The sequence below is a fragment of the Dipodomys ordii genome, unplaced genomic scaffold, assembly GCF_000151885.1.
Source record: "Dipodomys ordii isolate 6190 unplaced genomic scaffold, Dord_2.0 Scaffold6, whole genome shotgun sequence".
NCBI lineage: Eukaryota > Metazoa > Chordata > Mammalia > Rodentia > Heteromyidae > Dipodomys > Dipodomys ordii.
The window spans coordinates 18,020,396-18,045,884 of NW_012267222.1; the positions used below are offsets into that span (position 1 = coordinate 18,020,396).

At 57.7% G+C, this 25,489-nt stretch overlaps 1 protein-coding gene across 1 annotated transcript in view; it reads right to left on the reverse strand.

Moving 5' to 3' along the window:
• Positions 1-25,489, reverse strand: part of Igsf21 (immunoglobin superfamily, member 21) — a 110,039-nt gene that overhangs the window by 54,318 nt on the left and 30,232 nt on the right. The window contains exon 3 of the mRNA XM_013032683.1: positions 5,737-5,858. Coding sequence (XP_012888137.1) covers positions 5,737-5,858 — 122 coding nt within the window. The remainder of the gene's footprint in view (positions 1-5,736; positions 5,859-25,489) is intronic.

Genomic DNA, 25,489 nt, shown 5'->3' on the forward strand with positions numbered 1-25,489 from the left:
CGGGACTGTGGAGTGGGGCAGGCACAGTCCCAGTGGGGCAGCCTCGGGCAGTCCTGCAGGGCTGCTCAGGCCTCAGCGTGGCATCTGAGGGGCAGCGGGCCGTGGCCCCGGGCCGGCAAGGCTGAGGCACAAGGAAGAGCTGCCAGGCTCCGGGGCAGGATGGATTCGGCCTCCTGGGCATCTGAGCTCAGCCGGGAGCTGTAGGGCTGTACTGGGCTTCCGGGGAAGGAGGGGAGGAGGGAGGAGGGAGGACACAGGGAGGGGACCTCGAGGCGGTGGACGAGGCTCAGGGATGTGTCTTGCAGGGCACCGCCCCGATGACCCCGCAGCCAGCCGGGCCCTGGGTGAGAGCTGAGAGGAACCTGGGGGGAGGAGGGGGGAAATGGACACTGGCTGGTGGGCCTGGCATGGGGGGGGGATCTCTGCTTGGCACCCCCCCATACACACAGAGCTGGAGGGACAAGGCCATGGCTTGGGCCGGGGCAGCTCTCGGGCCTCAGGCGGGGCCTGGGCACCGATGCTGCCCGGGGAACCCTTCGGCCCTGGTGGGCGCACAGGAGTGGGAGGAACGGGCCGCTCCGAGTCTCAGCACCAGCATCTCTGCCCTGAGCCCTGCTCCAAACGCGTGCTGTGGGGAAGGGCCCGGGCCTGGGGTTAGAAGGTGGCAGCAGCGCATGGCCGATTCTTCCCTTGTGGTCGGAACTGCAGCTCTCCCCTAAATCCCTGGGCCTGAGTAGAGACCGGACTTCTTCAACTTGGGCCCGGAAGCCAGAGGGCAGGTGTGTGTGTGTGTGTGTGTGTGTGTGTGTGTGTGACAGTGGGTAATTCCTCAGAGATCCCGGCTCTTTGGATCCCACCCTGAATGTGTCTATTTCAAAACCACAGCTGAGTCCGAAGGGCCCCTGGACCTAGGCACCAAAGAGACTCCTACCCGGGGTGGCCTTGGGGCTCCTAGGGTACCCACTGACCCCAGTGCCTTTGCACATGTGTCCCACTCACCCCCCCCTCGCCTCAAGCACCCACCCCACACCCCGCCAGCTCCTCTTGGCCGAAAGCCTTCTTATGCTTCAAGGGCCACTTCAAATGCCACCGTCACCACCATTTCCCAAGCCCGCCACTCTGATTCCTCAGGGAATGATGTCTGAATCTCTCTGGGGATGGCTACTGCTTTATTTCTCCAGGGTGAGCCGTTTATCTCCCTGTTCTATCTCTCTGGGCTGTGAATGGCCAGTGTGTGTGTGTGTGGGGGGGTGTCCTGGGGGTACTGAGGTGGGAAGAATGCACTGAGCCCCAGGGGACCCAGGGGCCCATGGACTGGACGGGACGGGATGGGAGGGGAGGGGAGTAAAGGCCGAGCTCAGGTCCCCTCCACCCCCCGCCCGGCTCACACAACTTGGGAAGATCCATCTGTGCCTTCAATCCTCCACCAGGCCCCAGGCAGGCCCTGCCAGGCCCAGCCAGCCGTTCCCAGATGCACGGCGCACGCGCATTCCTAGGCCACAGGGTGAGGGGCGCAGCCTCCCCGGGAAAGTCTTCATGTTCCATCTCTCTGTCTCCTCACTTAGTCACTGAGGGAGCTTGGCAAACCCGGGTCACAGCAGCCCACAGCCCTCCGTGGCTGCCGGTACAGACTTGCTTCCCTGTGGTCTGGCCATGCTAGTCACTGGCAACCCCTGGATCACGCCAAACTCACTCACCACAGGACCTTTGCACTTGCTATGCACTCTCCATGGAATGGCTTTCTTACCCCACGCCCCCACCAGCTTGGCCTGGCTGGCTTCTTCTTATGCCATAGGTCCCTGCTTGGACACCGTGTCCTACTCAGCGTCAGACTGTTCCAAATGAACTGGCTTCACATGAGGAGCCTCGGATCTCAGCCTCCTGAGTGGCTAGGATTACAAGTGGGAGCCTGAATGCCGACTCACAGGGTATCTTAAGAGGAAGGGATCTGAGAGGTGGCAGGCCTCGCTCTCTCACACACAGACACACACACACAGACACAGACAGACAGACAGACAGACACACACACAGACACAGACACAGACACACACACACACAGACACAGACACACACACACACAGACACACACACATACATACACAGACACAGACACACACACACACAGACACAGACACACACAGACACACACACATACATACACAGACACAGACACACACACACACAGACACAGACACACACACACACACACACACACACACACACACACACAGGACAGGAACCTCCTCCCTCCTGAAGGTGAGGGACATGGAAAAGACTCAGCGATTGAGCCCATGGGTGTTCCCGGCCCACGGCCTGTCTGTCATCCTGCCGCCTTCCCACCCCTGGCCACCAAACCCAGTCTGTGAAGACGGATAGAAGGAAATTCCCCCCCCCCCCCCGTACACCACCAATCTGCCCCCCACCAAGCCAGTGCCTGGCTCAGAACAGGTGGGCGGGGCCAAGATGTCCAGTGACATGCGCCCTGGGAGCTGGGAGAAGTTACTGGAAGAGAAAGAAGCCGGCGCAGGCCACGCGAGGAAGATGCCGCTGGGGGTGCTGACCTCCAGCCCCCTGGGAGCCCAGACCCGGGAGGGCGGGCGCCTGGGCCCCGGAGGAGGGTGAAGGCCATGGGCAGGAGGGGCAGCCCCCACCACACAGGCAGGAGGGGCAGCCTCCACCACACGGGCCTCCTTCTACAGACCTCCTTCCACAGGCCTCCTCCTCAGTTCCTTCTGCCCCTGGGTCTCAGCCAGGTGCCCTTCCTGGAGGGGAGCCGCTGCCTGGCCACGGCCCGCACAGCCTCCAGACCTGCTCCGCCCGTCCATCCCAGCCCGGCCGGCGGGGGACCCTGGGCGCGCCCGTGTTCCTGGTGCTGTGCAATGGCTTCCTCTTCCTCCAGGCCCTGCAGAGCCTGGCATTCCCGTCCCCCTGCTGTGCCCCGGGCCCCGGGCTGGGCACCTAGAAGATGCCCAGACGCTGAGGCCTGGAACTGAGGAGAGGCTAAGAAGAAAATCGAGGCAGCGGGGAGATGAGGCTGGGAAGAGACAATGCCCTATGCCCCGAAGGTCTGGGAGACAGTGGGCCCAGGACGATGTCCTTGGGGGCGGGGGGGGGAGGACAGGCTGGACAGCACTTCCAAGGACACTTGGCCTTTGCCCTGGCTTCTGCGCCTCCTCCTCCTCCATTGGATGGTGAGGGGGAAGAACCAGAGCCCCTAGATGGAATCGGACCCAGGAAAGCCCCACACAGTGGTGGAAAAGCCAAGATCGGGGCCTCCCCTGGCAACCCCAACATCGCCAGGGCTGCTCCGCGCCTCCCGGAGGCCTGGGCTCCCAGCTGAGAGGAAGCAGCGCAGACGCAGACGCACAGCTGCAGAGCCCACGACGCGGTGCAGGCGCACTAATTTGTAAATATCTTCATTTATATGTAAATGCAGAATCTCCCCCTGGCAGCTTTCCCTAAACTGGGATCTGCCTGGGGACCCCAGTGGAATGGTGTGTGTGTGGGGGGGCTCAGGAAGAAGGGGGAGACCCGGCCTCCACCCCCCAAAGCAACGTGCCCGCAGGTGACCTTCACCTTGGCCTTCCCTGCGTGGGGTCAAGGACTTGCTTGTCTGTGCTCTGTGAGATTCTCCTCAACCATGCTCTTTACGTCTTCCCGGGGGGCAGCCGTGCCCCTCAGCACCTGGCCACACTTTGTGGGGGGCTCAGGGATCCTCAGCTCCTGATGGCCACCTCCCTCAGAGGCTGTGTGTGGGGGGGTGCTGCCCTCCTGTGCTGAGGCCCCACCGACCTCCCATGAGCCCCTGACCCAGCCTGCCTCACAGATAGGGGAGGGGGAGGAGAGAGGAGAGGCCCTAGACCAAGGCCACCTTGGGGCGGATGTTGGCTGAGCTGGGATTCCAACCCCAGTCTTCCTGGAAGGCATGAGGGGGTACAGGGCGGGTTCTCAAAGGTGCCCTGGAGGCCCTGGACTTGTGGGGCCCAGACCCCCTCTGGGGCTCCAGCAGGCCCCAGCAGCCGCCTGAGAGTTTACTCGCCACAAATCTCCGCGGAGCCCAACATAGTCAAACATACCTATAGTCTCAGCCCAGGCCAAGGCAGGAAACTCTCGAGCTCAAACATTAGAAATATCTTGACTCAAAACTAAAAACAAAGCTTCTCTCCGGCTCCCAGAATGATTATTTTCCTCCCCGATCTTGGTGGTACTGGGATTTGAACGCAGAGCCTTTGAGCTTGCTCACTCCGCTGGCACTCTACCATTTGAACCACACCTCCAGCTCAGCTTTTAGAGTTTGTGGAGTCCACAAACTTTCCTGCCCCAGGCTGGCTCCGAACCTCGATTGTATACCTCTCGGCCTTCTGAGTAGCTGGGATTACAGGCGTGAGCCGCCAGCCATTGGTGCCCAGCTCTGTAGGGAGGTCTCTGTCTTTGTCCTCTTGGCAGTATCTGGCTTGCCCTGGGTGAGCGTATTTTTGGACACCCCGATTCCTTGGGTACCGGAGTGATGACTGGGTGGACGAAGGCGGGCACACGGCCATTTCCACAGCGCCCCCTCCCCCCGGCAGCAGATGCCCCCGGTGAGCGAGCAGCCAGCACAGAGTCAGAGAGGAAGAGCACCAGCCCCCCCACTCCTGCCCTCACTCCCCCCCGACCAGATTCCCTCTGTGGAAGCCTTATCCCCCCCACCCCCATCCACCCCCAAACCCACCCAGTGCCAGGCCTCAGGCTAGGGGAGTACGCTCGGGTCTGTGGTCCCTCACAGCGTGGAGCGTTGCCTCCTCCCCCCCGCCCCGCCCCGGGGGCTCGGGGTCCAGGACGACGGGGCTCTGCGTCCAGCCCTGAGGAGCCCAGTGGAGGGGGGCGGGTACCACGTGGCCCTCTGGCCGGAGGAGCACCCAGCAAAGCCCTGCACGGATGCGGGCACAGACGAGCCCTTCTCCTGCCCTGCCAGCCACAGTGGCTCTCCAGCTGCCAGACAAAGCATTGGCTTGCACAGTGTGAAAGTTTGTGCGCGTGTGTGTGTGTGTTCACCTTCAGTGTGGGCATGGATCTATTCCATCCATCTCCAAAAATGCAGTGAGACCCTACCCCACCCCCAATCTGGAGAAGGGGTTGGTCCTGGAAGGCACCCCAGCCCTCCCACTGAACCAGGATTGGTCGAAAGGAGGTGCCACATAGGTGGGCATGCCAGGTGGGGTTCTGAAGGCTGATGAGGAGTTTACTAGGTGCTCAAAGGGGAAAGGCCCTCTGGAAAGAGAGACCTGTGTGCAGCAGAGCACCATGAGGCCCAGACTCCTGGGGAGTGTGAGGCCGTGGGCAGCCACCCTCCTACAGCCCACGGCAGGCCGGGGATGAGGCTGAGTGAGACTCGCTTCTGTGCCCTTCCAGAGAGCAGGTCAAGACGCTCCCGCCGGGCAGCACTGGCTCTGCCAGGCCTGTCTGTGTGCCTTAGGACACCATGCTCAACCTCTCTGGGTCTCCGTGTGCTTTGACGGGAAACCCAAGTTACAGGGTGCTCAGAAGAGCGGGGAAGGGGGGCTGCCCCCTGCCTGCCTCTCCCTGCCACCCAGGGCTCGGCCCTCCACCGATGGGACCCCGAGCGGGCGCCGAGAGCCGAGCCTGGGCCCTGCTTTCCCAGCCCGGAGCTAGGCCTGGATGTGCAGGGCTGGAGAAGCAGCAGCATGGCCTGGGCCTCCCCTCACCTCCCCCTCCGTCCCCTCCCCCTCCCCTCACCTCACGGTGGACTGGTACACCAGGTCCTCCCTCTTGCGGTAATTCTCCATGTGCGAGTAGTTGGTGGAGAACATGGCGTCAAATGTGAAGATCTTCTGCTTGATCGTGCCGCCATCCGTCACCTGCCGGGAGCAGAGAGGCGGCCACGGGTGAGCAGGTGCGGGCACCCCCTCCGCAGGCGCCCGCTCCCCTCCCCTTCCCTCATCCCCCCTCCCCGACCCAGGCAAGGAGCCAAGAGGGATGAGCCCTCCCACAGGGCAGGCCCAGGACCCCAGCCTGGGTCTGGGGCTCTCGGCGATCCATGGCCAGGCATCGGGGTCCCCAGGCACCCCAGAATCTGTGCCCTAGAGGCCCAGGCCCTGAGGAGAAGAAAGACGGAGAGACAGCCGGGCGCCGGTGGCTCAGGCCTGTCATCCTAGCTACTTGGGAGGCTGAGATCTGAGGATCGCGGTTCAAAGCCAGATGGGGCAGCAAAGACTAGGAGTGAGGCTCTTCATCTTGGATTAACCAGCAAAAAGCCAGAAGGGGAGCTGTGGCTCGAGCAGTAGAGCGCAAAAGCTGAGGACCAGCATCCAGGCCCTGGGTTTACGCCCCAGGCCCTCATTCCTCCCCAGCAGCTCACCTCTCCCAGTCCTGGCCTCCAGACGATCATCCAGTAACACACAGATCTGGGAGACCGAAGGCAGCGGCAGGCGCTGTGTCTGCCATTCTGCCTCCGGGAGGCCCCCAAATGGAGGGTCTTACAAGAACATCCAGGCAGGCCCAGAAAGCAGTGCTCAAGACCCTGCAAGGCAAGCCTGCGTCCAGCTGCTGCCAGAAGAGAGGACGCGGGAGGTGGGAGGGCACTGTCAGCCAGAGGAGGGGGTCAGAGCGCCAAGAAAGGCAAGACACATTCAGTGAAGTTCTGCTCCTTTCCCCTCAGGCCCAGAATGGCCGAGTGAACTGCGAGGTGGGACAGCCCGCCCCCTAGGGAATGGGGCGCGGACAGGGCGTCACAGAGGTGTCCCAGTGGTGCCACGTCTCACCTGCCCTCTGCAGGGATTGCAGGAGTGAGTCTAGGAAGAACAGGCCCTTCTTGGGCAGAGGTCGGGTGAGGCCAAGGCCCTGGGGCAGGAAGAAAGAGCTGGGGGTGGGGGGGAGTGGACACAGAGGATGCTGGGAAGGAGATGGAGGATCATGGAGCGCCGCCAGGCAAAGGAGAGCAACTTCCCTGAAAGAGCCGATCACCGAGGGCCCCCTTGGCCTTTGGGGAGTCCAGCTGCAGGGCTGGGGAGACCGAGGCAGGGGACAGGAAGAAGCAGTCCTCACGAAGCCCCCAGCCTTGTCTTTCTGCACTCTGGACAGGCCAAGACTGAGGCCACGCAAGTCCCAGGGACATGGAGGCTGGCACTGAAAGAGGTGATCGTCAACCTCACGCCTGGGGTACAGTTGTTAGGCAGTGCTGAGTGTCCCGGCCCCCCTGGCTGTCCCTGCCTGCTCTTGCCAGGCCCCCCTCCCCCAGGCCCGGCCACCCCCTGCAGCCTCACCACCTCCCAGCTAATGAAGGTGTTACTCCACCAAGCAGTGAGAGAGCCCGTGTTGTCACCGCTTCAATTATTTATCTGTTTACTCGGCTGTAGCTTTAGGCTTGTCTCAGCAACTCCATGACAGACGGAGCTCCCGGCCTCCCGTGCGCAGCCGGGCTCCACTTTCACAGCCTGCGGAGGAGGCTGCTGGGTGGAGGAGGCGGAGGGCGGAGGAGGTCACGGGCCGAGGCTGGCGGCCCCATGCCTGGGAACCCATTCATCCAGGGGGACTCCCGTGTGGGATGCTAAAAGGGGCTTCTCCACGACAACAGAACTGGGGAACTGAGAGCTGCCCCCTGCCAGACACGGCTGTGCCCACAGTGACGCAGATTCAGCACCAGCACTTATTGAGCACCCAGGGTGTGCCGGGCATAGCTCTCATGGGGCACAGATCACTCCCTCCTGTGAAGAAGGGGGGGGTCTCCAACACCAAGGGTCATCAGGATGGAGGTGCATTCACAGAGGGCCAAGAGAGCCAAGCGTGACACACCAGGAGAGCGGCCTAGCGGGGGGCTGTCGCTCATGCCTGTCCTCCTAGCTGCTCAGGAGGCTGAGATCTGAGGATGGAAGTTCAAAGGCAGACTGAACAGGAAAATCCAAGACACTCTTGGATTGACCAGCAAAGAAGCCAGAAGTGAGCTGTGGCTCAAGTGGTAGAGCGCTAGCCTTGAGCAGGAAAATGTTCAGGGACCGTGCCCAGGCCCCGAGTTCAAGCCCCTGGTGGGCATGTGTGAGCACTGTCTGGTGATTTGGGGTCCACTCAGCTGGGGCCTCCCTCCCTCTTTTCTCCCTTTTTCTCCCCTCCCTCCCTCTTCTTGCTCTCCCTCCCTCCTTCCCTCCCTCCAGGTGCGGCTTTTATCTCCTTCTAAAACACAGCAGCCCTTATCGGCCCAATCTCAAATTTCACTCCATTTTTTTTATTACACAAAGGAGGAAAAAAAAAATCTGTCAGTAAAACTGTCTCTTCGAATTTATTCTCTGGGACGGAGGGTTTTATCACTAGGAAAATATACCCACTCCCACATGCACGCCCCCCCACACCCCAGATAAAGCAGGCGAGAATTACCCGAGTCGTAAATCGCTGTTCGGGCTGAGGGCTGGGCCGGGGAGTTTCAAGGACAAGGCTGGTTTACGTTTCTCTCTCCCGGGGCGTCTCTGGGGTCTGGCTGCCAGGCAGAAGCATGGAGCTTTCTCCCAGAACCTACCCAGGGGACCAAGACCTAGCACTGCTCCCAGGCCCCCAGGGTGGCATGCTGACAGGCCACCCTCTAGGCCCTGTCCCCGGCCCTCCGACCTCCCTCCTCCACTTCCTGTAAGACTCAGGACAGCTGTGGCTGGAGTTTGACAGGCTGCATTCAGGCAGGTAAGGCTGCAGGGTAGAGGCCCCAAGACAGAGGCTGGGTAAGGTGGAGTTCCATCCAGGCTGTGGGCAGGTGCCAGGCTGAGAGCTGGGTCCCCGGTTCCCTGGTCCCGAGCACTACCAGGCCCCGGGGTGGGGCAGGGCCACGGGCATAGCACCGCCCACGCTGCCTGACCTGTGGTCGTTGGGTTCCTAGGAAGGCAGAGGCTGCAGCGATGGGTACTTGCTAAGAGTTACTGGGTGATCCTCACAGTACTCAGGGAGGCTGCGGGTGTGTCTTACAGAGGCAGGAAAGGAAGTGGGGACCCAGGAATTGCTGTTTCTCCCCAAACCAGCAGGTGACCAGAGCAGGGAGTGTGGCAGACAGGCAGGCAGACACGGGGAAGCTGCTACAGAAGAGATATCCGGTCCCCAAGCCACGCACTGGGGACCAAGGACATGTGACATGCCCGCTTCTACTATCCTGGTTATGCTCAGGCAGTGAAGATCAGGAGGATAAACACTCCAGCCCCCCCCATCTCACTCAATAAAGGAGGGTGGAGGGCGGAAGGCAGAGGGCGGAGGGCGTGTGGCCCAAGCCTGCCACCCCAGCTCTGCAGGAGGCCAAGGCGGGCTTGCCACCTCAGGCCAGCCCTGGTACCACGTGAAGATGTTCTCTGAAAACTGAAGTTATCTGCTGCACACCTGTGACCCCTGTAAATGCGAGGCCCTGAGTTCAAACCTCAGCACTGCCGAATCAGAAGACACTCCACAAGATTCTGCCCAAGACAGCATCACAGTTATTCATGGAGCTATGACAGGAGGAGGAGGGAGAGAGAGACAGACAGACAGACAGACAGAGACAGAGACAGAGAGACAGAAAGAGAGACAGAGACAGACATAGAGATGGAGACAGAGACAGAGAGACAGAGAGAGACAGAGACAGATAGAGAGAGACAGAGACAGAGAGACAGAAAGAGAGACAGACAGAGACAGAGACAGATAGAGAGACACAGAGACAGAGACAGAGACAGAGAGACAGAAAAAGAGACAGACAGAGACAGAAACACAGAGAGAGAGACAGAGAGACAGAGAGAGACAGAGAGACAGAGACAGAGAGACAGAGAGGTGCCCGCCACCTCTGCACACCCTCCCTTGTATCATGAGTCTGGGAACCAGGAGCACGCAGTCTGGCATCTAGGTGCTCAACACAGTACCTGACACACACAAATCACCAGCAAGACGAGGAACCATCCCGGGAGGCATGTGCCATGGCTCCCATGTTGCAGATAAAGAGGCGAGGCCCAGAAAAGAGGTGAGTTAGAGCCCACTCTCCCAGCATAGCTGAGGAAAAGAGCAGGAGCAGGTCTCATTGCAGGTTGTAGATGTGTGTGTGTGTGTGTATGTGTGTGTATGTGTGTGTGTGTGTGTGTGTGTGTGTGTGTGTGTGTGTGTGTATGGGGTCTGAGCCTGCAGGCACCTTCTGGGGCTTGGAATTGGGGTGAGGGGATCTCATAGCCTTTGATTCAGGGTCTACCTCTGCCTTGTTTTCTGTGAAAATGAGAAGCATTATTCCTTCCGGCCAGGCACTTAGGTGAGGGCCCCGTGTAAAAGAACACACACAGAGCTTCACGTGGGAGCTCAGGGGGCCCCTTTACCCACAGAGGACATGCTCCCCAAATAAAAACATAAAAATCAACCCAGCCGGGCGCTGGTGGCTCACGCCTGTAATCCTAGCTACTCAGGAGGCTGAGATCTGAGGATCACAGCTCAGAGCCAGCCCCGGCAAAAAAGTCTGTGAAACTCTTTATCTCCAATTAACCATGAGAAAACTGGAAATGGTGCTGTGGCTCAAGTGGTAGAGCGCTTGCCTTGACCTGAAGAGCTGAGGGACAGCACCTAGGCCCAGAGTTCAGGCCTCACAACTGACAAAAACCAAACAAACAAAAACCCAACCCTCAGCTCTGGGTCCTACATGTGCCGTAGACTTTTATACTTTTCCTACATACAGGGACAGATCTATGATAACACAGCATCCCCACAATGAGGCACAAGCAAGAGTAGCAACAGTAAGATTCGCAACAGTAACCAGAAGGAAACAGAATGATTACCACAATGTACAGCCAATTAGGTCCCAGGATCTAGTTGAAGATGGCTGCCACCAAGCTGGGTGAATTTTTTAAGTGCAGCCACTGTGGAATGACCAAGAAACTTAGTCCAGTCAAATAGTGTGTGGGTCCCTCCCCCCCCTGCCACCCCCTCCCCCCATGGCCTGTCCACCTTGTTTTAGTTTGGAAAACCAAATAAGTCTCCAACTTCAGCCACCACTGCCATGTCCCTCAGTGTTGTCATCCGAAAAAATAAAAGGTGGCATGTGTGTGTGTGTGAGTGTGTGTGTGTGTGTGTGTGTGTGTGTGTGTGTGAGTGTGGTGTGGTGGGGGCCGTAATCACCTGCTTCCACCCCCAACCTCCCACTCTTTGTGTTGCACAAAACCAATTACAGGTTGGAAATGGCTGTAATAAAGTTGATATCCCACTTACGGGCCAATCCTGCGGCGGCTGCGAAGTGTAATAGCGGCGGAGTGGAACCCAGTGGCTCTGCCGGAGCTGTTTAAATTGTCTGCCTACATTATCCTCTCTCCTCTCCTGCCGGCAAGGGATTTGCTCTCCTTAGAGATGCAGCGGCGGAGGCCCGTGTGTCCAGGGAGGTGAGAGGGTTTTCAATGCGCTGATTAGCTATGGAGAACCAAGGCCCCTCCCAGCCCGTACCTGTCAGGCACAGGTTCAAAGCCCAGCCTGGCCAGCCAGGCTCCCCAGCTGGGGATGGATGGGCAGCCGTGATGCCTGCCTTCCAGAGCTGCTGAGGAGAAGGTCACAGCGACCAGGTGCGATCCTCTCCCAGGAGGTGAATTCTCATCGACACGACTGATCACAAGCCTCAGTTTCCTGTCCGGTAACGCAAGCCACGGTGCTGTCCCAGAGCCTCTGAGGATCTGGGGATCATGGTTTGAAGCCAGCCCAGGCAGAAAAGTCCATAAGGTTCTTATCTGCCACCAACCAGAAAAAAACCTGGAAGTTGAGCCGTGACTCAAGTGGTAGAGTACCAGCCTTGAGTGAAAAAGCTGAGCGACAGCGCCCAGGCCCTGAGTTCAAGCTCCAGTACTAGCACACGTGCGTGCACACACACACACACACACACACACACACACACACGCAAGCACACGCAAGCACACACACACACAATGATGAGGATCGAACCTGTGCCCTACAGTTAGAAAATACTGTAAGGAACAACAACAAAGGAGAAGGTGAAGAACCTTTCCAGAAACTCCCTCCATGCAATTGTTACCTCCTTCCCCATCTCACTCAGCCTGGGTCTGGCCTGGGGGCGCAGCACATAGTCTGTCCTCGATGTCTATGAAATAGACATGGCTCAGTGACAGAGCAATTGACTCCTTGCTCTCTGTCCAGACTCCTGGATTATGCTGAGATGCTTCCTCGGGGCTGGGGACCAAGATGGCGTCGGATCAGCCAGCTTCCTGAGGGGACGGCATCCACGCCGTCAACCCCAGACCCCGGCCTGAGGCGTTCGTGATGCATCTGTGCATTTTTCGCCTTAGCATCTTGTGTGCACGGTGTGCAGCTGGAGGCAGCCGCTGGCTGGGCGGAGTCCCGGGAAGATCTGACTGTGTTGAAGTGGGAGTTCCCTCCACCCCAACCCCAGCAGCTCAGAACAGAGATGTAGTGTTCAACGCTGTGTCCCCAACTTCTAAAACAGATTGGGCCACATAGCACACTCCATTCATAGTGTGTGTGTGTGTGTGTGTGTGTGTGTGTGTGTGTGTGCATGAGTGTGTGCTGGTCCTTGGGCTTTAACACAAGGCTTTTGTGCTCAAAGCTAGTGTTCTACCACTTAAGCCATGACTCTACTTCTGGTATTTTGCTAGTTGATTGGAAAAGAGAACCTCACAGACTTCTCTGCCTAACCAGGCTTGGAACCTTGATCCTCAGATCTGTTTCTGAACTAGCTAGGATTACAGAAGTGAGCTACAGCATTCAGCAGCAACTGTTTTTTTTAATAGATGTGAACCTCTTTTTCTTTAAACAGCTGCAGCGACTCCAGTCAGAGATGCGATCTCACTCACCCAGGCTGCCAGCTACTCCTGTGTAGGGAAACTCAAGGTCTGTTTCCAAAGTCTAAGCTGGAGCGAGTCCGGCAGGAGGGCTGGGTTAAGTTTGTGGGGTCAAGGGCAAGGAAGAGAGTGGGTATTGTAGGTGGAGGGATGTCCCTCCCCAGGCAGAGACACCCCACCCCCGGGAAGTGAGGAGAAGGGAGGTGGACAGGAAGTGGGGGATAGAGATGTAGCCACATGATGGTCCAGTGTGCAGATGTGGGTGCCCGTCTCTTGTTACCATGGTGACCTGGACCGCTCTTCCCCTAAGCCTCCCACCCACCTGTTCTCCATCCTGAATCGGCTCCTGCAGCTCAGACACAGGGGGGTGGGTGGGGGATGGGTACAAGGAAGGATGCTCGCTTCCTAGGGACACGAAGGAGGGGGGGAAACCCTGAAGTTAAGCGCCACCCCCACCCCAGGTGGCCAGATTCTACCCCTACTCGGTTTCCTCCGAGAGTTCTGGTTTCTGGCAGGGCTGGTCTCGGGGTAATTGGCTCCCCCCACCCCCGCACATGTGGGAGATCCGGTTGACAGAGACAGCTGGTGTCATAAATTGCCTGTCGCATCTGGTTACTGTGCAATGGCAGACAGCCGCTCGGGGACGGGGCAGGCGGGCGGGGGACCGGCTGCTGTCTTCCCCATGGGCCTGCGCACCACGCGTGGGCAGGTGCTTGGGCAGGTGCTGGGGGCGGGGTGCTACGGGAGTGAGCGTGAGGGTGGTAGGGAAGCAGGCTGTGTGGATGGGGAAGGAGAGTGTGTCTGAGTGGCAAGAATCCTCTGTGCGTGTGCACGCATGTGTGTGTGCAGACACGCACCTACCTGCAGGTTTGCAGACCCTGTCCCCTCCCCCTTCCTGCTCCAGACCAGAGGACCTGGGGGGCGTCAGCTAGGTGTGTGGGGTGAAGAGTTGCTACTGGCCAGCCCTGCCCCCTTGCCTTCTTCCATGCCCACGCTGGCTTCAGCCTAATATAAAAGCCACAGCCATGACCCGAGACCCCTCCCCCACTCCACCTGATACAAGTGGGGATGCTCTGAGGCCCCTGTCCCTGCCCCCTGTACCCCAAGAGGCAGGAGATGGGCAGATGGTGGACCTTCGAGGCACAGTGGCCACCAGAGACAGTGTGAGGAGGGGGTGGGGTGGGGTGAGTGTTTCCCTGGATTAGATTCGGTGAACTCCAGGTGGAATTGTCTGGATTCTGAAACCTTTTGTTCCTGCCTCTGTTCTTCGTTAGTTGTTGTATGATGATAGGGTCTCACGGTGTAGCCCGGGCTGGTTTTGACCTCTCCATCCTCCTGCCTCAGCCTACCGGATGCTGGGAGGTAGACCTGGTCACCATGTGTGGTAGCCATGAAGCTGGGTATGGTAGTGACTCGACACCACAAGTTCAAGTCCAATTCTAGACATCACGCCTGGTCGATGAAATGTGTCTGGCAGGCACGCCGTCTCTGGGCAGCTGGTGGGTGCAAGGTGTTCCTCCGTGTGCTTGGGGTGGGGGGAGGCCCCAGCCCTGAGCTGGGAACTCCATGACCAGCTGTGAGAAACTCAGCACGACAGACATCATTGTTATTATTATTGTTATTTGTGTGTGTGCCAGTGCTGGGACTTGAACTCAAGGCCTAGGCACTGGCCCCTGGGCTTTTGTTGCTCAAGGCTAGAGCTTTACCACTTGAGCTACAGCTCCATGTCTGGCCTTTGGGTGGTTAACTGGCGATAAGAGTCTTACAGACTTTCCTCCACTGGCTGGCTTTGAACCCCAATCCTCAGATTTAGCCTCCTGAGTAGCTAGGATTACAGGCCTGGGCCACCAGCACCTGGCTTATTGATATTATTTTATGAGGAGCAGGAGAACACCAGGAGCCTCTGAAGGCCTTTTTGGGGGAGAGGCTGGTACCAGCGCATCCCAGATGCCCCCGGCCACGGTGTGCGTGCTGACCCAGGAGCAAGGTGTGTAGATTTGGCTGTGAACTGAGTCTTTGGAGTCCAGGAACCAGTCAGGGAGTGGTTGGGGGCTGGGACCTAGCTGGATCCCCTCTGATCCCGTGTCTGCCTCAGTGCGGGAGGCCTTGGCTGTGACCCCTCGCGGCAGGCCTTGTGCCAACCTCGTCGGCGAGCACACGTGTGAGGACAGGTTGTGTCAGCAGAGGTTCTGCACAGGGACAGCTGCCCGGCTTGGGCCAGTCCGGCTGGCTGGAGCAGGCGGGAGGGGGTGCTGCTGGGACTCACGGGTGAGGGGATCTCTCTCTGCCAATCAGCCTGGGCCGTGGTGCTCGGCCAGCTCTGTAAACAATCAGGCTGTGTCAGCAGGCCTGGCTGCCGGCCGGGCCTGGCGGTGGCCTCTACCAGCCTGTGTACCTGCTAAACATGGGCAGCTGGGCTGGCAGGCGTGGCTGGCCAGCACGTCCTGGCCTCTGTAATTAACGCCGTGTGCAGGGCTGCTCAGCCGAGCGGAGCCTGTCTGTCCACCTGCCGGCTGGTCCTGGGAAGAGCTCTGGACCAGGAACTCTGGCAGCCTGCTAGGGAAGACACATCTTAGACTGGGGCTCTGGGGTCCACGCCCCATCCCTGCTCAGGTGTCAACTGGAAGTGGATGCTGGGAAATGTGCCTTCTTTCTCTCTGGGCCTCAGTTTCCTCATCTGGCCAGTGGGATGGGATGGTGGCCCAGTGGGTTCTTCTCTGGGGGCCAACAAGAGGGTGGGAGAGGTGAACCTGTAGTGTGCACACCTTCCTCCTCCTCCTCCTCCTCTTCTGCTTCTTTTTCTTTCTCCTCCTCTTCCTGTTTCCCCTCTTCTTCCTTCTCCTCTTCCTTCTCTTCCCCTTTCCTCACTCAACGTAGACAGAGGGGGCCTTGAATGGTGTGAATGGCTCGGGGAGGGCGGCCTGGGGGAGGGGCTGCTTGCTGCTTTCTCCACTTCCCTGTGGGGTTCTCTCCAGTGCATGCAGTGGCTTGGGCATCTGGCTTCTCAGTCCCAGAAACACAACCCTGAGCGTTGCTCTGTGTATACTCCAAATGGACCTACTAAGTGCTCCTCAGGGCTGGGCCCCACGCTGCGGCTTACCGCCTCACATTCTACACCCCAGGGGCTGATCTTCAGTTTCAAAACACCAAAGAACTGTAAAGTCACCGATGGAGCCACCACTGGTGTCTACAATGAAAGGCCACCCATGTGTGCATTGCTGGATTTCTCTCCTATACATCTTTCGTCTTCACTCACTGGATCCATCCATCCACCAACCATCTACCCATCCATCCATCCACCCACCCATCCATTCATTCATATATACATAATACACTCACTCATCCATCCACCTACCCGCCCACCCACCTATCCAACCATCTATCTATCCATCTACTATCTTCCATCCATACTTCAATCCATTCATGCGCCCTTCCACCTACTACCCATCCATCTATCCATCCATCCATCCATCCAGCTGCCCATCCTTTGATCTTCCTATCCATTCATCCATCCTCCATGCATCCAACCATCCATTTGCTCATCCATGTGCCCATCCATCCATCCATCCATCCTTCCACCCATCCATCCATACTTCTACCCATCCATCCATCCATCTGCCCACCATTTGCCCAACCATCCATCTCCCATCCATTTATACATCCATCCATCTGTCTACCCATCTATCCATCCATCCATCTATCCATCCAGCCTTCAACCATTTATCCATACTTCCACCCATCCATCTATCCATCTACCCACCCATCTGCCCAACCATCCATCAATCCTCACCCACCTAGATGCCTTATTCTCAAGTCTACAGCATAAGTCTCGTCATTCAGAGTTGGACACTTATTTACCAGTCTTTTTTTTGGGGGGTCTGAAACCTAGACTGGTATCTGAGGCTTGCTTTCTCTCATTAGCTGGTGCTCTATGACCTAAACCATGCCTCCAACCCTTGCAAGTATTTTTTTGGTCGGTCGTGGGGCTTGAACTCTGGGCCTGGGTGCTGTCCTTCAGCTCAAGGCCAGCGCTCTACCACTTGAGCTACAGCGCCACTTCTGGTTTTCTGGTGGTATATTGGAGATAGGAGTCTCACAGTCTTTCCTGCCTGGGCTGGCTTTGAACCGTGATCTTCAGATCTCAGCCTCCTGAGTAGCTAGGATTACAGGGGTGAGCCACCAGCGCCCGGCCTTTGCAAGTATTTTTAAAGGTAAAATTTATATACCATGAATGTCCACAGAAACACACACCCATGTCACAATACCCCCTCTTGTCACAGAACCACACGACTCTAGAAAGCTCTAGAAAGCTCTCCCTGAGGCAGCCCGGTCTTGGTTTTCTTCCCACCATTTCCCCCCCCCCCCCATTTAGGATGTTATATGAATCTATCTAGTTTTAGTGGAGACTCTCATGATATTATCAATGAAATTCTTGAGACCTACCCATGCCATGTGAGCTACAGTTTATTCCTTAAGAAAAAAATCACTGTGTAGTACTCCACCCTTAGCAGACAACGGGGTGTAACCATTGCTTTGCTACCAGGTATCAACACAGTCTTCAGTCAGACTCTGCTAAATAAAAGGTGCTGGAATATTCTTACGCATGATTTAAACAAATAAAAAAGGAATGCTCTTTTAATTTCTTTTAGGGCTGTTTTGTATGACAGAGCTGGTTCATTGTGGCAAGAGTTCCATAATCACCTACTATGTGTGAGTCCTGTGCTAAACATGTAGTGAACAAGCTGCCTAATAAAAAAAAATCACCCAGTATATGAAAAAGAAAAAAAAATCACAAAATCGTTATCAGGCTTAGAATGAACATTTGGTATTATTACAACCAGAAAAAAAATCCTATTTGCTTTTCATTATAGATCTGGTTGTGTTTTGTTTTCTTCTTCCCAGAAAGCAAAGGAACTTCATGGGCAGAATGATTTTTTTAAAAAAAGGAAGGAGAATCCGGGTGCTGAGGGCTCACGTCTGTAATAATCCTAGCTACATGGGAGGCTGCAGATCTGAGAATCCTGGTTCAAAGCCAGCCTGGGCAGAAAAAAAATCCATGTGATTTTACCTCCAATTAATCAGCAAAGAAGCTGGAAATGGAGGTATGACTCAAGTGGTAGAGCACCAGCTGTGAGGGGAAGGAAAAAAAAAGCTCAGGGGAGGTGTGAGGGCTTGAGTTCAAGCCCCAGTAAGATGCAGCATGCTGACCTGGCTTTTGAGAGGCCAGGTCAGTGTAGCCTGGGGACCTGGTCCCCTCACCTGGGTGGGGACAGAGCAGCCGTGGTCCCAGGGGCGGCAGGGGGGACAGGGCAGAGTCAGCCATCACAACTTAATGCCCTCCGGGCCTTTGCACAGGACCCAGCCTCCCCTCAGGAAGTGGGCATCACACAGAGGAGACCGACCACTCGACCATTCGGTACATGCCTTGAGATGAGGGAGGACAGAAGGGAAGCCGCCGGAGGTCAGGTCACGTAAGGACTTCATGGCTGAGCTTTATTCTTTCCGGGCAGGGGTGGGGGATTGGAGGGGGGGGAGACATCGGAGGGTCTTACGCCAGAGGGTGACCTGGACAGGCTTCATGTGTTTAACAAAGTTCTTTGAGGCCGGATGCGGCGGCTCGCACCCGCGACTCCAGTTACTTAGCAGGAGGAAGTTGGAGGGATGGAGGTTTGGGGCTAGCCTAGAAGAAAAGGTAGCGAGACCTCATCTCGGATAATGAGCTGAGCCTGGCAGTGCGTGCTTGTCAACCCCGTTACACGGAAGGCATCCGTGGAGGAGGACAGAGAACTACCTGAGAAACAACTAAAGCCAAAAATGGCCGGCAGTGTGGTTCAGGCGGGAGAGTGCCTGCCTAGCAAGCGCAAGCCCAGACAGACCTGGTGCCACACACACACAAAGTCCCTTTAGCTGTTGGTGGGGCTGGAGCCAGGCCCCCTTCCAGCTGTGGGGACGGGCCAGCCCCTGCCTGGGCATGAAGAAGACAGAGGCAGGGCACCCCCTGTATCTGGAGAATCTTAATGCATGTGTAAAGGTCAAATAGAGGACATTCTAGAAGATCTCAGACTTTGGCACAGCTATCTTAAAAGCGCAGATGGAGGCCATGGCCCATGGTCAGGCAGTGTGTGTGTGTGTGTGTGTGTGTGCGCACGGGTGAAATCCCACCTCTCCCTGAACACAAGCCCTGTCCCCTTGGCTGGCATGGCTACGCACACAGCTGGGACACAGGCAGACATAGTCACAGCCGGAAGCCCAGGGACAAGGGCATGAATGGGCTGACGTGACAGGGCCACAGGCCCAGCCCTCGATAACACTGGGGTGCTTGGGGCTGGGATGTGTGCGTGTGTAGTGGTGAGCTCTCCGTCTCCAGAGGCATGTAAGCAACAGTGAGATGATGCTGAGCCCCGTGAAGGGGCCATGGACACCTTCTCCCCTTCTCTTCAGCTTGCTGTGTCAAACTGACACTGTCCTCTTCTTCTAGGCCTCACTGGCCTGCTAAACCAGGCCCCAAACTGCCTGACGGGTCAGGTACATATCACGTCATCAAAGCCGCAGCCAATGGCGGTGAGTGGTGTGTAATCTGAGGCTGATGGATGGAAAGCAGGAGCAGCGTGGATAGTGCCCAGTGCCCCAGTGTCTGGACATCTGGTCTACCCTCAGACAAAGGAGCCCAAGAGACCTCCCTGAGATCTCCTGCCGAGGGGGGAAGACAGCCGGGTCCCCAGCCCAGCCCGTGTCCAGTGTAGCACAGCCACGGTCATGAAGGTGGCCTCCAGCCGACCATGGGGGTGGGTCCTGCTTTGGATCCCTGGCAGCACCGATGCTGAGCTCCGAGTCCAGCTACCCGGGGTGGGGGCGGGGTCCGGTCCGTGTGCTCCGGGCTCGGGGAGGATTCAGGAAGGCCCCAGCCACACGTGCCAGGGGAAAGGATGGCTCGGAATTGGTTTCTCCCTTGTTTAAATTGAGGTCTTCAAAGGCGCCACTTCAACAAGCCAGGGTGGGGGATGAGAACGGGGCGCGGGGTGCAGCGCGAGGGCTCCGGAGTCTTCAATTCTGCTCTCTGCAGGGAGCCGAGTGGAAAATGAAGCTGCCAGCCAGCAGAGCCGGGAGGGAAGCGGCGGTGGCAGGAGGGTGGAGGAGGGCTGCGTGCCCACGGCTACAAACGGGACTCTTCCAAACAGGGCATGGTAGGAGTTCCGGGGACCAGAAGGAAGCTTCTAGAATGCTTATGTGGGGGGAAACTGCCCCAGAGAGTGAGAGGACAGGTTAAGGTCACACAGCAAGTTTCCTTGCTAAGGAGGTGCCTTCCAGGAAGAAGCCTGGTTCTTTTACAAAGGATCCTAGCGGGAGGGGAGGGGAGGGGAGGCAGACAGGGAAGGGCAGGGCTCCTTGCTGCTAGGGTGTCCGTTGGGGCACACTCACTTCCACCTGGTAAAGATCAGCAAAGTGATCGTTGAAAGTAGAATGAAAGGAGAGACTGCAGCTGGATGGTCTGATGGCATGGACAGTCTGATGGTGTGGGCAGTCTGATGGCATGGATGGTCTGATGGCATAGTTGTGGATGCTCCTTAGTCTGAGGAGGCATCAGACTGATGTGGAGACACAGCTCCACCTCTGAAGGATTCCCCAGCCAAGCATAGACCCTGCACCTCAAGGAAACTTCCAGGCCAGGGGGGACCTTCTGTATGGGAACTGCTCAGGGGGCACCCAGTCTCCCTATTTCCTCCTCTTCCTTCTCCTCTTCTCCCTCCTCCTCCTGTTCCTTCTCTTCTTCCTCTTCCTCCTTCCCTCCCTCCCTCCAACCAGCTATGGCACCTCATCCCTGTGACCTTCTAGATTCTCCTCGTGTGTGTGTGTGTGTGTGTGTGTGTGTGTGTGTGTGTACCAATACTAGAACTCAGAGTCTGGGTGCTTTTTTGCTCCAGGCTGCTTCTTTCCCGCTTGAGCCATGCCTCCGCTTCTGGCTTTGTGTTGGTTAGGTGGAGATGTTGAATCTCACAGACTTTCCTGCCTGGACTGCCTTCCACATGGGATCCTTAGATCTGTTTCCCGAGTAGCTGGGTTATGGGTGTGAGCCATGACACCTGCCCCTCCTGGATTACTTTTAGCCTCACAGAAGAGACGGCGCCTACTGTCAGCCATGCCCCAAGGCCCACACTTGCTCCAGGCTGTCCCTCAAATCCAGCCAGTATGATTGCCTCTCTTGCTCACCCATGGCAGCAGGGCCACCCCAGGCTGCTCCCCCAGCCCCTCACCCCTGCTCCAGCCCTCCCTCCCTCCCTCCACGCAGGTGCTCAGCCCACCCCCAGGCACCACCCTGCCGGAGGAGGCTGGAGGAGGGGGGACCCCAGCGACAATCCATCCATCCTGGGGGGGGGAACGGCTGGAATTGATGGCGGCGGCATAGGATTCTATATTAACACGGAGAAGAGACAATCCCCGCTTCCACTCGCAGAGCGGTGAGGGCGGCTGAGGACGGTGGGAGGGCAGCCGTCGGCCTGCGGCTTCCCCCACCTTCTGCTCTGAGCCTCTCGGGTGGGTTCCAGTCCTGTCCTTCCTTTCTAAACGACTGGGGTGGGGGTAGGGGAGGAACTGGCCCTGTCCAACAATTGTGACAGGGCTGTCTTTCTGGCGTGGAGTGAGCCCTACGCAGCACCGGGACAGGACCCGGCCAAGCATGGCCACGCACCATCATAGTCTGAGCCTTCACAGGTGTCTGGGGTCCCTCACAGCCTCCCACCCCTCCATGCCTCCCACCCCAACGAGCTCACCCCACTGGCCATTTCCTACCAAGCACCAAAGAAGCAAACCGCAGGGCTGGAGCCCCAGCTGCCTGGGCCTTGAGCTTGGGGGCATGGGGCAGCTCCAGGGGGTGCCGAGGGTTTACATTTCATGTTGGACTGTCTGGCAGAAAGTCACCGGCTCCCCGGGCCACAGCTGCTGCCAATGGCTGGAACACGAAGCCCGCCCACTTCCATCTTGTAAAGATCCATGGAGGGGGTCGTGGAAGCAGAATAAAATAAATTCTGTTCACCGTGATGTGGCTGGGTAGAGAATGACCAGCAGGCTGGAGGGGGACACGGGGTGCCGGGCCCAGCATCCCTGCCTTCAGAGGTGTGTGCGTACCACGCACCCACCTACCTACCCACCACCAGGGGCTGGCATGGGGCTGCGTGCCCGGGAGCCAGCACCAAATCCATCCCAAAGATCCCATCCCTGGAAGGCACGTTCCAGCTCAGGATGGGCAGACATTTGCTGTAAGAGGCAGAAAGTTGCTGTTTTAAGCTCTGCGGGCCACGTGGCTGTAACCACTAAATCTGCAATCGAAAACCTGTATCAAGGAACACGCTCCACGGTGTTCAAGTGATCCTGGCGGTGGACCTGGCTGATCTCAGCAACTCCAGGAGCCCTGGGCTGGGCATGCAGAGACCCCGGGCTGGGGATCGGCTCTTCTGACTCCAGCAACAGAGGCAAGGCCAGTCCAAAGACTGTGGCGGACACAGGCTGTCTGCTGCCCTTGGCCAGCTCAGGCTGTGGGCCTGATGTCCCTTCCCCTCCCCTTCCTGTCACTGTGGGCCTGATGTCCCCTCCCCTTCCTGTCACTGCTGGGCAGGCTGGGGCCTCCTCCAGGACCTCTTCCTGCCCTGCCCCTCAGGACCCAGGGAGTCCCTTCCCTGGAGCATCTGTGCGGAAAGGACAGAGGATGCCCAGGGGGTGCTCGGAGAGCAGGTCCTAAGTGGGGTCAGGGCAGAGGAGACAGGCGGCACTCTGGGGAAAACTGGCTCCCTCTTTCCCACCCTCCGACCACCCAGGAACTTCCTCCACTTCCTAAGTGAGGTCCTCACCTCCTCTATGATGCCCCCCCAGATGGACTCTCAGGTACCCTCTTGCCTGCAGCCCCCCCAAGTCAGCTGTGTCCCCATCCCATGGCTTTTATTTCCTAATTACCCACTGGACAGGGCTGAAGCTCACATGCCTCTGAGGGCCTTTTGTTACACAGCGCTACCCATGGCAAAGAAGAACTGACACACATGTGGCCAGGAATCTGGGCTCGGGAGTCTAGCTGCCTGAGATCAGCTTCTGCTCCCCCACGGAGGGCTGTGTGGCTTGGAAATAGTTGCCTTGCCTCTCTGGACTTTGGTTTCCTCATCGACACAGTGCAAATGATAATAGGGAAGGGTCAGGATTGAATGAGACCCTCCACGGAGGCGCCTAGAAACAGCTTAGAAACAGTGCTGAACGCACAGCCAGGGCATTCATCAGTGACTCAAAACAACATGTCTAATTCAGGGGCCATGAGGGTAAACTTCGGGGTCCCCTCCCTCTCCTCTGCAGAGACAGAAGCCCCCCAACTCGAGGCTCCCTTAAGCCTTGTGCACCTTCTAACCCAATTCCTCCCTGCAGCTCAGAAGAAAATCCTGCTGGAGTCAGGGCCTGGAAGACCCTGGCGGAGCCTCGCCTGCCTGCCCACAGGAGGACTCCTTGTCTGGGCACGTGGGAGATCCCTGGCTGAGCGCAGCTGGTGTCCAAAGTGTGTGTGAAGAAGAGCGTTCAGCCAGCTGGGGGTGTGGGGACACGGGGCGGGGTGCCCTCCCTCCAGCTGCCTGGAAACTGGGTGGTGGCGGCAGGGAGGCTAGCAGTGGGTGAAGATGAGGACAGGGACTGGGTGGAAAGAGGGAGGTAGGGAGCAAGGGAGGGAGGAGGGAGGGAAGAGAAGAGAGAGAGAGAAGGAGAGAGAGAGGGAGAGAGGGGGAGAGAGAGAAGGAGAGAGAGACAGAGAGACAGAGACAGAGAGACAGAGAGAGAGAGACAGAGAGAGAGAGAGAGACAGAGAGAGAGCGCACCCAGGAAGGCAGGGGTGGCTGTGAGCTACTCTCTATGCATAGACAAGTGGGGGGGGGGACAGGTATCTAAGCAGTGCTTTTCTAGAAGCACAAGCCTGGGGTGGGGGAGAGGCATCCCCAGAGCATGCCAGGCCCAGAACCTTCTCCAGACATGAAGACCAGCGCCACGCTAGGACCAGGAGTGTCCAGACCTCAGGACTCATGTCGACTTTGGGACAGCGGCTGGGGAAACTCGAGATTGCGCAGAGCGTGTGCGTGCACACGTGTGTGCGCCCTCCCCGCACACTGCTATTTCTGCAGCGGACAGCCCCGCTAAGTGAGATAAATAAAGGCTATAAATCTGCTGCCACTGAGGCTGGGCTCGGTCACCCCGAGGTTTAAGTTGGGCCCACCAAATGGATCATGTGGGGTGGGGTAGGTGGGGCTGGGGGGGAACCCCTTTCAGTTTCTAGACCTTTCTGGGATTCCAGGTTGAGGGGGGCGGGGGGGGCAGGGGCTGCGAGCCACAGTGAAAATTCTGGCATCACAGCTGCTGTTTGGGTGGGTGAGGTTTCCACCCTGAGCAGGATGGGCCGGCCCTGCCTGCACACGCCCCGTCCCCATTTCACCAGGGAGCAATCAGGGCTCCACGCAGGACTCCAGCGGGCTGATAACATCCCTGCCTTATCCCAGAGGGAGGATTTCTCAGACCAGGCCATGTTTCCAGCCAGCTAGGTACAGCAGAACCCGATGCAGCGAACAGCTGGTCCTGAGGGCAGAGGCCGCTCCCCTTCAGACCCCACCCCCCTCCACTACACCCCACATGCTGTGGTCTGGGAGTGGGAGCGTGCCCATCCCCCACACCAAGTCCCCCCTCCCCCCCACCCCAGGAAGGGAGGACTTTCCTCCTCTTCTCTCTCCTCTGGCACCAGTTAAACAAAACCACCCAGGCGGGTAGGGTCACCTGACAATGCAGCATGTAATATCTAAGTGGGAACAACAAGGCATCACATGGGCCGGTTTGCAATTGCCTGAGATAAAACTATTTTCTTTTCAATCTTCCGAGGAAAAGTGACAGATAATAACCAGCCTGGAGATTGTAATATTATTAGGGCCAAAATGTAAGATAAAACCCCTTAAACTGCTTCCTCTTACAAGGAACCAAATAGTTCTTCAACTCATTTAAATAAGGTGATTGTTTTTCCTTGCTCATTATCCTAGGGGCTTGGCTACCCTGCAGCCCTGCCCTGCCCCCCCCCAGGAGGGATGGTCCTGTTTCTTCTGGCACCTTCGGGGGAGGGGAAGCGGTGGGGGGTGTTTCTAATCAGGTCTCCCAGCAGTGATAGGCCAAGCATGAATAAACCCCCATCAGCATCAGTGTGCTTGCTGCATACAGAAAGTGCCCAATGAGTGCTCACCGTCATTAGTGAAGCTGTCACGAGTATGTGTGAACGTGCCCCGGTTCTGCTCAAATGGAGACGGGTCACTGTGCACCAGCTAGGAAATGAGGCCAGAGGCAGAGGAAGCCCTGGGCAGGGCTCAGGCTGTGGGGGGCGGGGACCAGGAGCCCCCTGGACAGAGGCTCAGTTGCCTTTAAGACAGGCCATTTCTTAGTCCAAAAGCCCATGGAAACTACGCTGGCTCAGCCTGGTCAGTGCCAGGGCAGCTGGGAAAAAGCAGCTGAGACGGAAGCCATCCCTTCCTGGGCAACTGTTCCAGAAGGTTCTCAGTGCAGCCTGCCTTCTACACACACACACACACACACACACACACACACACACACACACACACCACACATACACACCACACACACACACACACCACATACACACATACACACACATACACACCACATACACACATACACACACATACACACCACACACACACACCACA